This window comes from Haliotis rubra, unplaced genomic scaffold, assembly GCF_003918875.1.
Source record: "Haliotis rubra isolate DU_JTF1 unplaced genomic scaffold, ASM391887v1 Scf347, whole genome shotgun sequence".
NCBI classification, from domain to species: Eukaryota; Metazoa; Mollusca; class Gastropoda; order Lepetellida; family Haliotidae; genus Haliotis; species Haliotis rubra.
In genome coordinates this window covers 701,723-715,974 of record NW_025767021.1, presented here as the reverse complement: position 1 = coordinate 715,974, position 14,252 = coordinate 701,723, and the positions used below count along the sequence as shown (strand labels likewise).

Genomic DNA, 14,252 nt, shown 5'->3' with positions numbered 1-14,252 from the left:
TAATTTTAGGGATGTCTTCAATTCAGGAAACAACACAAATGGCCTATGTTTCGTTTTTATGGTCTTCTTTGTGTTGTTGGCTATCAGTTGTCATAGAATCTAATAGTGATAAGCTTGGAATTATCAAAAGCATAAAAATCTCCATCTGCCTAGCATTGTTGCTACTGATTAACAAGTCTGTGTGGAAATTGTACCAGGTTTTACGTGACACACAAATGAGCGTCCAGAACACACAAATGTGGAGAATGGATGCAGAAAAAAACAAATCACTGTGTCGAAAGGGACATACATGTTATTCACAACACATCCATGTCTTTGCAAAGTGTTTGGTTTCTTTCAGAGCAGTAAGGTGCATCATTTCATCCATCAGTCCACATGATCAATGATTCATTCCAAGCTCTAAAGAAACGATCAAAACATAAAGTTCTCTACACTGTTACTTCACTTGACCCTTAAAACTAATATTTAGGTGTCCCCGGGACCCGCATGTTTGTGAGTCGACTTAGAACCCTGTTGTACCATATCCATTTTGGTGTGATTTTACCACACTGGTAAAGGTCTAAACCCTGCATCTTTTAGAAAAATCAGCATAAATAAAACTCAAATCACCAAGAGGAGATGAAGAGTGTGAAATGTTTGTCAGCATTTTAGCTGACAGAAGAATGCAGTCTACATTCTGTTATTCAACCCTATGAGGATGTGATGTAAAAATAGGCTGTTACAATTCAATCGCACATTCATAGAATTGAACCGTATCCCTTCATGAATTCAAATTTATATTCATGATCACTGAAATCAAATACATGTATTCATGATTTAATTTTTTTTGAAGGAGTGTTTTGACTTGAATTTGGTTGCTCTTCATCAAAACATGATGTGCGAAATGGAATATATCAAAGCAGGGCATTATAATAGCCAACACTCCTATGTAATTAATTTGACAGTAATGTGGACACTTGTCATTGTCGTGTACACTGTCCACTTGGTTATTACATGTCAAATACTGGTTCACTGAATATATTAATTAATACACCAACAACTGCTTTTGTATTCATTACCTGTATTCGTTACCCTATATTTGTTACCCAATATTCATATTATATTTGCATTATAGTGGATTTGTTGCAGCCCTAGCAAATACCATTCTCATACTGTTCCAGTAGTAATGTAAAATTGCTGATTTGGCATAAAGCAATATATATACACTCCCTTCCTCTGCCTCACCTGTTTTCTTCCATATTGAAATACTGAGATATCAAGAAAAAAATGATGAACAGATTTATATTTAGGTTTGTTTATTGATTGGTCTAACTCCTGTGTATTTACTTTGATAAGTGCATCAGTTGTCTCCCTTTAATTCATTCATAGCCTATAATTAAACTCCTGTTAGACTCCAAGGACTTTGTATTTACTGTTGTTGTACATGGCATTACAGTGTTGCTGTGTCTAGAAGTTTGTTTCAGTATGGCCATTATATGTTTTACTTATAATTGGCTGTTAGGGACCGTTCATAATTTATGGCTTTTGTGTGTGTGTGTGACTGAGTGGAAAAACTTTGTGACATGCAAATGCATGCGTGTGTGTGCATGAGTGAGTGAGTGAGAGAGAGAGATTGATGATTTTAAGGGGTCACCCATTTTGTTCTGGGGAGGTGGGGGTCATTGATTTATGAGAGCAAATATAAACTCTCCCAAGTATGGGATGTTCCGCTACCATGAAGAATCCCACATGCAGTGGTTTAACCCACAGGTACGGCCCGGAGACCTACCCTATGGTGGTGATGTCTGAAATGACTACTCAATATACAAAACATAACATATAAATAGCGCTCTTGTGTCCCAATGATGTAACCCTGGACGATTATTGATATGAAAGTTGTGTCATTGATAATCTCCTGTAGAACCTATTGTGACATAAAGTTATAATATACCCAAAATTTGTTATTATTGATTGCAGAAAACAGAAAGCAACTGTTATTATTAAATATTTAATGTCCACAAAGTCAGTGGTGTCAAACATGCTGTTTTCTTTTGGAGCATTTTGCACATTTGCACAACGTTACTTTTTAAAAATTTATTGATAATTGTTTGATATTAAGCTAATGATCATCGACTATCTATGATCAGACTAACCTGAAGTAAAGATTCAGTAATCACCATCGGGTAAAATACCCTTATCTCTTTGAACTCTCAACATTATACTACTGTCGTCATTGTCATAATCATCATCATCCTCACCATCAACAACAACTCTGTCAGCATCACCCTTGGCTCCACTGTTGCAGACATTTGAGGACAACTCCATGTTCCATCTGATCGGGATCCTCTGCGGACTAGCCATCTACAACTTCACCATCATTGATCTGCACTTCCCACAGGCGCTGTATAAGAAACTACTGAAACGGTAACCTGGCATTAGTTTCATGGCAGCCATGCAATTTGAAGATCATGTCATTCACCCTTTTGGAATATTGCAAGTAAAACTCAAGATCAATGTTGTGTTGACAACATTTTAAGGAATTTATTCAAAACTAAAAATGCTTTGAAGGCAATTTTGGAAAATATTTTGCTCAGAATGGAGACAATCAGCCTCTAGGCAGGTTTAGACAATTCCCTTGAACAGTTTGACCAATTGAGACCCAGTTCTCTTCAAACACATCACCCCTAAAGATACTTAGTCTTTGATCTGGGACATTTGTTTCAGAGTACCGACAATAGACGACATGAAACAACTTCTGCCTACTGTAGGGAGGTGAGTAGATATTCTAGTGCTGCAGTTGTGTAATGTCTGATATACCAGTGATGCCTGGTGTCAGTTGCTATGTGGAATATGATTGTGATATCTGACATGTCAAGGGCACGTCACTCTGTGGAATATGATTGTGATATCTGACATGTCAAGGGCACGTCACTCTGTGGAGTATGATTGCGATATCTGACATGTCAAGGGCACGTCACTCCATGGAGTATGATTGTGATATCTGACATGTCAAGGGCACGTCACTCTGTGGAGTATGATTGTGATATCTGACATATCAAGGTCACGCCCCTCCCTCGTGGAGTATGATTGTGATATCTGACATGTCAAGGCACGCGCTCACTCCACCGCGGAGTATGATTGTGGTATTTGACATATCAAGGGCACGCCACTCCGCGGGAGTATGATTGTGATATCTGACATGTCAAGGGCCGCGCCAATTCGCGGAGTATGATTGGGATATCTGACATGTCAAGGCAACGTCACCTGTGGAATATGATTGGGATATCTGACATGTCAAGGGCACGTCACTCTGTGGAGTATGATTTCGCGATATCTGACATGTCAAGGGCACGCCACTCCATGGAGTATGATTGTGATATCTGACATGTCAAGGGCACGCCACCTCCGTGGAGTATGATTGTGATATCTGACATGTCAAGGTCACGTCCCTCCGTGGAGTATGATTGTGATATCTGACATGTCAAGGTAATCGCCACCCGCGGAGTATGATTGTGGGTATTTGACATATCAAGGTAACGCTACTCCGTGGAGTATGATTGTGATATCTGACATGTCAAGGGCACGCCACTCCGCGGAGTATGATTGGGATATCTGACATGTCATAGGGCCGCGCCTCCGTCGGGAGTATGATTGTGATATCTGACATGTCAAGGGCACGTCACTCCGTGGAGTATGATTGTGATATCTGACATGTCAAGGGCACGTCACTCCATGGAGTATGATTGTGATATCTGACATGTCAAGGGCACGTCACTCCGTGGAGTATGATTGTGATATCTGACATGTCAAGGGCACGTCACTCCGTGGAGTATGATTGTGATATCTGACATGTCAAGGGCACGTCACTCCGTGGAGTATGATTGCGATATCTGACATGTCACGGGCACGTCACTCCGTGGAGTATGATTGTGATTTCTGACATGTCAAAGGGCACGTCCACTCGTAGTGGAGTATGATTGTGATATCTGACATGTCAAGGGCACATCCCAATCTGGAATATGATTGATGTGATATCTGACATGTCAAGGGCACGCCACTCCGTGGAGTATGATTGTGATATCTGACATGTCAAGGGCACGTCCCTCCGTGGAGTATGATTGTGATATCTGACATGTCAAGACATGTCAAGGGCACTCTGTGGAGTATGATTGTGGTATCGACATGAGTATGATTGTGATATCTGACATGTCAAGGGCACGTCAAGGGCACCCACGTGGAATAGTATGATTCTGACATGATATCTGACATGTCAAGGATATCTGACATGTCACTCCATGGAGTATGATTGCGATATCTGACATGTCAAGGGCACGTGTCAAGGCAAGTCACTCTGTGGAGTATGATTGTCTGTTGCAGGAGCTTGCAGCATTTGTTGGAGCATGAGGGGAATGATGTGGAGGAAATATTTGGCCTTACCTTTGAGGTGAGTATTTAGATTATCTCTCCACTGAATGTGTGTTTATAACAGGTGTGGCAATTAAACATATGGCCAGTTCACAATTGGTTTCTCTGGAGCAATCTGATTATCTATCACTTTATCTCAGCTAACAACAATGATGCTAACATTTACGACATTCTACTACAGTTTCAGATGGTCACAGTGGGTATGTATTTGGATGGGAGATTGGATTGTTTGATCTCATGCTGGGTGTGCCTTGAAATATGTATGACTAAAATACTGTTATATAAATGGCATTGATCATTCATTATATGGACCTGCAGTTTTCTGACCCTGACTCAGCTCAATACTTATTTCTTTATAATAGGTCTTTTGTTCAGTTTGATTTAGACATATTTTATTCAGTGAAGAAAGGGATTAGGAACAAGTTATCCAACTTAGGTAACCATCTCCCAATGGATTGAAGCTGATTCAATCAATGACGACTGCACTAGTAGTTTTTTAAAATTGTGTTGTCTAATTATGATTGTAATAGTCCACATAACAGTAAATTCTTTTGAAAATGATGCTAAGAGCCAAGTCTTCAAACCACACTGAAGCACATTACATGTGGTGTCTTCTTATGCAAGTTACTTAGTTTAAAAATATTGCTCTGATCAACCATCAGTGAAAGGGTACCAGGTGGGATGAGGTTTTAATGTTAATGTTAACCTTCTACCATCACAAGCTGTTTAGGTTTACTCCCCAGGGAGTTGAGAATAAAAATCAATTGCATACTGATACATCGATAATGTACAGCTTTGAGCATGCCGTAGGGTGTTAATTTGGTGCATGTTAAAAATATACTTTATTTATATGCTGTGAGTAACATCATCAATGACGTAACTGCCTTCCAGATCGCATCCTTGAAGGTCTGGGTTAGAATGAACCTTCAGTAACCCATGCTTGTCATAAGAGGCGACTTAACGGACCAGGTGGTCAGGCTCGCTGGCTTGGTTGACACATGTCATGTTCCCAATTGCACAGATCAATGCTCATGCTGTTGATCACTGGATTGTCTTTGTCCAGACTCGAATATTTACAGACTGCCGCCATATAGCTGGAAATATTGAGTAGTGTGGCGTAAAACTAAACTCACTCACACTCACTCTTCCAGATCGGTTGCACAGATGAGTTCATGGCCTGAGGTGTATCAGTTCACTTTACAGACCTATGTCCCTGTGATTGACAATATCTGCTGATAGTGGGATCGATTCCCAGATATCTACTGTCAGCATCCCCTGTTTTGTGTCACTTTAAGTGCAATGATCCACTTCAAGAAATTCCACATGACAGTAGACCTAATTAATTCACTCATGGGCTCCTCTGCAGATCACACTGGAGGTGTTCGGGGAGGTGAAGACCCTGGAACTGTGCGAAAATGGCAGCAAAAGGTGTGTCAACCAAGACAACAGGTAGGGTTCGTTTTATATGTGAATGGGAATAAGGTTCATCTTTCCTTTTTCACACATTATCACTGACTGATCAATTGCTTAACCTATCATGGCATGTTATCTGACATGTTTATTCTAAGGGACCGTTCATCATTTATGGCTAGGGAAGGTGATGATGATTTTAAGGGGTGGGGGGCATCAATTTGGTACACATGTACTAGAGGGGGGTCAGCAATTTTGTACATGACATGCAGGAGGTGGGTCAGTGTTCCAAGTTGTACATGAACTATAGGGGCAGTCATTTGTAAATGCTTCTCCATAAGAATCATTATCAACCCCTAGCTATAAATTATGAATGGTCCCTAACTGCAATCATTCATTAGAACTATACATGACGATATAAACACATTCACCTTTTTTGCATGAGCACATCAGTTTTGGTACTTAATAATTTGAGATAATCTGCCTCATATAGTTACTGGATTGTACCCAAAGTGGGGCTTCTTCTTGGTTCTTGTACCTTGCAAGCTATGCTGGTCATAAGAACCAACTAAATGGATCAGGTTGCACGACTTGTTTGATGTCATGTCAATGTATGGTGTGGATTGTGTTTAACAATATCAGTCACTGGATTGCCTGGTCCAAACTTGAATAACTAAAGGTTGTCATGAGATTGCAGGAATATTGTCAAGTGCAGTATTCAACAGCCAACACAAACTGGAGCATACATATAGTAGAGAACAGTAAAAAGCTGCAGCTGATGATTGAAACATTGAATATATTCAGTGGAAACTCAAATAATTTATTATGTCAGTGGATGCTTAAATTTACCTCCCTTCTACCAGGAAAGAGTATGTGGATCTCTACATCGACTTCCTGTTTAACAAGTCTGTGGAGAGCCAGTTTGATGCGTTCAGCAGTGGTTTCCTCAAAGTCTGCGGTGGTAATGTCCTGGTATGTATTCTGACGTTTTGTGGCGCACTGCTCATACCTTTTCTGCTGATTTCTAATACTAAAATGTAATTCTTAGACTGGCATAATGAAATGTGTGACTGTTTATGAGATGATTTGAACCTAAATACTAAACACGCCAAATACTGGTACATCCAGGAACTCCAGCATAAGGGGAATTTGAAAGGACATTCTTTGATAAATCCATGTAGTACTTCAGTGTTCTTTTATGTATGTATATTTTCATGTTTTGGGGTTTTTTTTAGCTATTCAAAACATGCACCAGTACATACTGAAAACCGTCTTCATATGAGCGAAATATTCTCAAGCACGACGTTAAACCCAATTTCACCTCACCTCACCTCACCTCACATACTGAAAATAAATCCCAATTTTTAAGTGAAGTTACATGTCATCATTAGGTTATTTATATTTGGACTTTATTCATTCAATTTACAAATTCATTTGAAGATATACTGCATGGAGCAGTGGGGGAGACAATCATGACTTGGTAGTGAGGTAACATAGTTCATGTAGTTGGTATTGACTTGTAACCGAATAACAAAATTCTACTATGGGATTGTTTTCTTAGCATAGTCACTCATTGTTAACTACAGTAGGTTCAACCTGCTTTTATCTGGTGCAACAAGCCTTGCATCTGCACATTTACTTGGTGCAAGTTGAACTTAGTTTATTAAATCAAGCTCTGTTCAGCTGACAGTTTAAAAAGACCTTTGAGGTTATAGGTATTTCAGCAGATCAATGATTTTATGAGGAAGCAATTGGCAGAATATGTTCACTGTAATGTCACATCTACTCTATTAATGAAATACCAGATCATTCCAAATTCAGACAGTGTTAATAAGTCAAGTGTATAGTGAAGATAAATCAGGTGAATAGTGATGATAAATCAGGTGAATAGTGATGATGGATCATGTGAACAGTGATGATGGATCGTGCGAATAGTGATCATAAATCATGTGATCCCTAGGTTTGGGTCCCGAGGTTGGCACATTTGCGTAGTATCCTTGGACAAGATACTTAGATCCACATTGTTTCAGTTCACCCAGCTGTAAAATGGGTACCCGTGAGGATTTGCTGGCAATGCGAGTGTTTAGTTCATTGCGCCTTACAGGCAGCATGGCTGTTTGATCCTCAGGGAGTTGAAAGATTGATGATGGATCATGTGAATAGTGATGATAAAACATGTGAATAGTGATGATAAATCAGGTGAATACTGATGGTAAATCTTGTGAATATTGATGATAAATCATGTGAATAGTGATGGTGGATCATGTGAATAGTGATGATGGATCATGTGAATAGTGATGATAATTCAGGTCAATAGTGATGATAATTCAGGTCAATAGTGATGATGGATCATGTGAATAGCGATGATGGATCATGTTAATAGTGATGATAAATCATGTGAATAGTGATGATGGATCATGTGAATAGTGACGATAATTCAGGTCAATAGTGATGATGGAACATGTGAATAATGGTGATGGATCATGTGAATAGTGACAATAATTCAGGTGAATATTGATGATTGATCATGTGAATAATGGTGATGGATCATGTAAATAGTGACGATAATTCAGGTGAATAGTGATGATTGATCATGTGAATAATGGTGATGGATCATGTGAATAGTGACGATAATTCAGGTGAATAGTGATGATTGATCATGTGAATAATGGTGATGGATCATGTGAATAGTGACGATAATTCAGGTGAATAGTGATGATTGATCATGTGAATAATGGTGATGGATCATGTGAATAGTGATGACAGATCAAACTCTGACATTCTTCTTCAGGAGCTGTTTCACCCTCAAGAACTGCAGGCAATGGTTGTGGGCAACGAGAATTATGATTTCATGGAACTAGAAAAGGTAACTTGAATTGTAATCATACATCATGAGTATTATAAAAAGCAAACATAAAATATAACCCCAAAGCCTAGTCTGCTTCCCTTCAGCAAAACTGATTTGCCAATTTATGGTCACTGAGAGAACATTGTTTTTTGTTAGAATGTATACGATACCGAAAGTCACTGTGTTCTTTAATTGGTTGATTGGTTGAAAAAGGTATTAAAATCCCTGAAATTTCAAGACTTTTTGCTGCGTATTAATACATACAAATATCGCACACTGTTTTGTTGTTGCGTCGCCAGCAGTGGTGACGTCATTCAAATCCTATTGTGGCGTAAAGTCGGAATGACGTCCCAAATGAGCAGCTCCAGATGCTACCATGGAAACCAGCTGAAACATGTCACTGCAGTACCCGTACTCGATATCAATGAGTGCAGATAGAAAAACTTGTGTGGACCTTTCGGTTTACAATGTTGATAAACATAACGTTGTCGGTTCCAAATGAATTCCGTGCTTCAAATAATATTGTCAATAACACCCGGAAATTGGCAACACGTGATGTTTATCTCCTAAGTGGACCAGACAATCCAGTGAGTGATTTGATGGCCTGCATTAACCAAGTCAGCGAGTCTGACCACTGGATAATGTTAGTCACCTCTTACAGCAAGAATAAATAGCTGAAGACCAGTTTTAACTTGAGGGTCTACAGGGAGTAACCATAGAAAGTAGCGGGTAGTCCTGGGTAGGTGTCCTGCAGAAGGTATTGCAGTATCACTTTGTGAATCTAATATTGGCTATTCATTGATATTGCATTGTCTATTGACTCAGGATCATACTTGAAGTTATGAGATAGGATTATAGCAATTTTCAAAGAAAATACAGTTCAGTAAGTTTCATGATAGTCTGACCATGTCCTTGTTACAGAACACAGAATACAAGGGAGAGTACCACCGGTACCACCCGACCATCAAGTTCTTCTGGGAGGTCTTTCATGAGATGGAGATGGAGGACAAGAAGAAGTTCCTATGTGAGTAGATCATTACAGTGTAACGATATATCAAACTTCGGCAATGTTCGGCAACGCTTCGCACAATGATAGTAAAAGTTGTGCCTGTAGGATTGTTTATAAGACGCATTACAATTAATAGTTTCAATGGTTGCAGTTATTTTTATTAGAATGTAAATTATGTAAAATCATGCCAGTTTTTTGGTAGCAATGACTACAAGTTGGGCTTAGAGTTACTTCCCTTTTGGCTTGAGTTGTGACAGGGAGGAAAACTGACTTTGAGGGAGAATAGGTATCTGACTTTGAGGGAGAATAGTGTGGTATTATATCTGTCAGAATACTTCTTACTTAACTTGAATAATTCGTGTAAAACTAAATGTCCTCTCATAGATCTCCTCTCTCATGTGTACATTGGATGACTTTCTCACATTACAACTAAAGCTATATCTTATGCAAAATCATTTTGTGCAAACAGCAGTGTGGTAGGATAGGAGGAAATCATCATTCTCCATGATGAACAAACAAGCTTGATCACTCAGTGTTGTTTTGACCTTCAGTATTCCTCACTGGCAGTGACAGGATTCCAATATTTGGGATGAAATATGTAAAGGTGAGTCAACTCTCTACCATGATTGTTACTGATTTTTCTGTACATTATATGTGTACAAAATATGTATAAACAAATATGAATCTTGTGTAAGCAAGGTCACAGTGTCACATACTGACTCAATCAAACTTTATTTGCTGAAAATATATAGTATGAATGAGTGAGAATGGGTTTATGCTGCTTCTAGCAATATTCCAGCAACATGACAGCTTGGGATGCCAGAACGTGGGGACATGGGCTGCACACATTGTACCCATGAGGAGAATCGAAACAGAGTTTTCGGTGTGACAAGCAAACCCTTAAAGGTCACATGCAACGTAAAACACAACTTTGCAGATTCTGATACCTTTCAGTAAACAAATCATCAAAAATGCAAATTCAACTTATAAAGTTGAAAAATAACGCGATGAAAACAACCGCGCGAAATCGGAGTTCAAACGATTCACTAATTTTCCCCAAGCGCTTTGGGGAAAAGTGGTTTGAACAGATGGGCTGCGCTCATAGCACATGCCCAGTGAAATAGGTTCGCGCAGCTTGGAAGCGGGTTGTCCGGTGAATATCGTTGAAGGCTTTAGTGTGAGCTATTTTTTTAATGTTTTGTTGATATTTCGCAGGCGCAAGCTTTTTATATGTTATGACAGTAGATTACCGATTTATCTGTTTATATAATTTCATTTGTCTATTTCACCACACATTCTTCTTACCGAGTCACTTTCTCAGTTCGATACTTCAAAGCAATGTCATTATTTAGCGTTGACAGAATTTCTAACTGTGATATAGATATGTCGTTGTCACAGACAAAACTCAATGTCTGTTTTATTGACACCTATGTGTCTGCCTGCCTGTCTGCTAATGACAATATTCAATGCACAACTTTGATCACTGACCACATGCAATTTGAACTTAACACCTATCAGGCTATACACCATAAACAAAACGCATTGATGTATGGCCCGAGTTCAGTCTCTGTCACATTATGTAATTACACAGACAGGCAGGTGTGATACTTGTACATATGACATGTTATGATGTCTGTTGATTGCAAAATGTTATACGCAGAAAATGAGCATGTATTTACTTTACAAAACCCAACATCTCTATATATACATGTACACACACAATGAGCCATGAGGGCATCTGCAAATGAACCAGCCGTTACACTTGAGTGCACACCCACCCGCTCTGACTGGGTTCGGTATCCCGGCTGCTTCGTTTCTTGGGAAGTAAAACCAAGTACAAAATATTGCACTTTTGATTTGCAATTGTATGCTTATAATTTTGTTTATATGTTTTGGTCATAATCAGCAATGTATATTATATGTCATGAATAAGTGATAATTGTGTTTAAATTATGTTTGATTTTTTGGTTGCATGTGACCTTTGCTCCACTGGGCTACCTCATCGCCCGAGTATGAATAAGGAAAACATTTGCAGTTGGTTTTTATACACCACAATTTTTCCATTAATTTACTTTGGACAAAATGTAACATTTTCCTGTCAACTAATTTATTGTCAATAACCTGGTTGGCCTTCAATAGAAACTCCTAATGTAAATTATAAGCATACATTCCCTCTGGATTATGGTAGCCTTATTAAAGTGGATTCACAGAATCTTGCTACAGAAAATCAAAAGAAATTCTAAATGCCCTTCAAAGATTTAATTTACTTTGGACAAAATGTAACATTTTCCTGTCAAACAATGACTGTGCCTGGTTGGCCTTCAATAGAAACTAAATTGTATTTTCATTTGTCCACAAGAACTGTGTTATTTAACTGTTCATGGAAGTCAACAAGGAAATGTTACTTGTCCTTTCTTCCTGAATTTACGACTTTCAAGACTCACAGACTTTTAACCACTCACACCATCAGTCCCTAAACAGTGTTGTGTGTCTCTGATGATTGTAGTAGCCAGACAGGCAGCCTAGCTATTACATGACAAAGCACAAAGCAGCCCAAGCTGGTCAGGCGACCAGATGTACTGGGGACACAGGCATTGTTCACAATATCATTGGATTGTGTGGTCCAAGCTCTATTTTGCCATCACGTAGCTGGAATACTGCTGAGTGAAGGTAAAACAAGGAAGAAAAAACATAATAGATGAGTGAATAGATTTAATGTCTTGTGTTTTGTCTGTATACATCTCCTGATACATGTGTTTTGTCTGTATACATCTCCTGATACATGTGTTTTGCCTGTATACATCTCCTGATACATGTGTTTTGTCTGTAGACAGTATGTGTCTCCTGATACATCTCCTGATACATGTGTTTTGTCTGTATACATCTCCTGATACATGTGTTTTGTCTGTATACATCTCCTGATACATGTGTTTTGTCTGTATACATCTCCTGATACATGTGTTTTGTCTGTATACATCTCCTGATACATGTGTTTTGCCTGTATACATCTCCTGATACATGTGTTTTGACAGATGGTGATCCAGCCTACAGGGGGAGGGGACAACTACCTGCCTGCTGCTCACACTTGCTTCAACCTCCTTGACCTGCCCAAATACACACGGAAAGATGTCCTCCGAACAAAGCTTCTCACTGCCATTCAACAGACTGAGGGATTCGGTTTGGTCTAATCCAGACTTCAGTGTTGTGCTTGTCAGTTTGTACCAGCTATGACTGGTACCATTCAGTTACTCGGTCTGTGCTGGTTGAAACTGGTACCTACCTTTGCTTAGTTTGTTAAAGTCAGCAACCTAGCAGCTGAGACTGATGAAAACTGAACTCATTTCCCAGGGAAATGACCTGTACAAAGAATAGTGTACAGACTCCATTATATCTTCCAACCGTTGTATAAAATATTACAAAACATTACAGGTATTACAATGTCACTTGACTAATGTGAAATGTGGTTTGCTGATAATACTTCATTGTCTGTTGTCTCATGTTCATACAATGCTAAAACAAGTAAAGGACTAATGCTATGACAAATTTACTTATAATATAAAGGTGTCAGTTGACCCTGTACTTGTTTTGAGCAGTATATGTGAAATTCTCACAGTAAATCTGATGGTGATTGTTACATTTACTCATCACATCCTGTCTCACTCCCAGCAATAACCTTATTGTAATTGTTGGTGCTCTGTGTGAAGATGTGGGTGGCTCAGCAACAATCCATGTGCATCATCCCATTGTCATGAAGACCCCTCTGGATGCTCACCAAGTCTGTCTCTTAAGATTGCCCTGGACTACTACAGAAGGCTGCTGATGGATTGTAAAGCAGTATGTTCAAACAAGGTTTATCAATCAGTAACTCGGCGAAGATTTACAGCTCTAGCTAAATAGATGTTTAAACATTCCTCTAATTAATCTCTTGGACTACCTGACACACAGCTTATGTTAAATTATATTGTCAGTGTTCTATATTATTGTGAGGAAGCAATGCCAGCTTGTAAAGGGTTGTCTGAAAACAGTGACTGAGTGAAAGTTGCTCTAACGCCACATCAACAGTTGTGCAGCTAGTTGCAGCTGTCTGAAACAGACCCAAGAACTAGATTGTTTTAGAAAATAAGAATTACTCTTACCAAGTTAACTGTTAACTTATTTCCCACAATGGAAGTGTATACTGGGTCTGAACCTTCAGTTTGAATGTTTCCAGTATGTGTACACATGCTCCTTCCTTGAGGTTTTCTCTAATTTGGTCATGTTGCCTGATATGCAGTAAGAAGTAAGGGTCTGTCATAGACTGGGACTCTAGTAGTTGTATGTAAGGACCCACTAGAATGGCATTGTTAACATGTAATGGAAAGAACCCTTTGAATTTTGTCATGAATTCAAACACTGTTGTGTAGCACAAGGTAGCAAGAGAAGTTTCTTCAGGGTTCATTCTTAGTCCTGTTCTACAGCCATACCAGTATCTACTATTTACTGTACGGGAGCAACCATTTGAAAAATATTACCTATGCTCCCCATGTTGAAAAATATATAATGTTCTCTGTCTTTGCATACTTTATTAACGTTTCACGACAT

The 14,252-nt window shown here is 39.0% G+C and overlaps 1 protein-coding gene across 1 annotated transcript in view; it reads left to right on the top strand.

Annotated features, from left to right (window-relative positions):
* The window catches only part of LOC124284887 (probable E3 ubiquitin-protein ligase HERC4), a 53,849-nt gene extending 40,651 nt beyond the window's left edge, over positions 1-13,198 (top strand). The window contains 10 exon segments of the mRNA XM_046721019.1: positions 1,674-1,749; positions 2,285-2,403; positions 2,704-2,751; positions 4,357-4,423; positions 5,771-5,853; positions 6,678-6,786; positions 8,606-8,680; positions 9,584-9,686; positions 10,223-10,275; positions 12,704-13,198. Of these exon segments, the coding sequence (XP_046576975.1) occupies positions 1,674-1,749; positions 2,285-2,403; positions 2,704-2,751; positions 4,357-4,423; positions 5,771-5,853; positions 6,678-6,786; positions 8,606-8,680; positions 9,584-9,686; positions 10,223-10,275; positions 12,704-12,859 (889 nt within the window). The 3' untranslated portion in view covers positions 12,860-13,198.
* Positions 13,199-14,252: the final 1,054 nt, after the last annotated feature.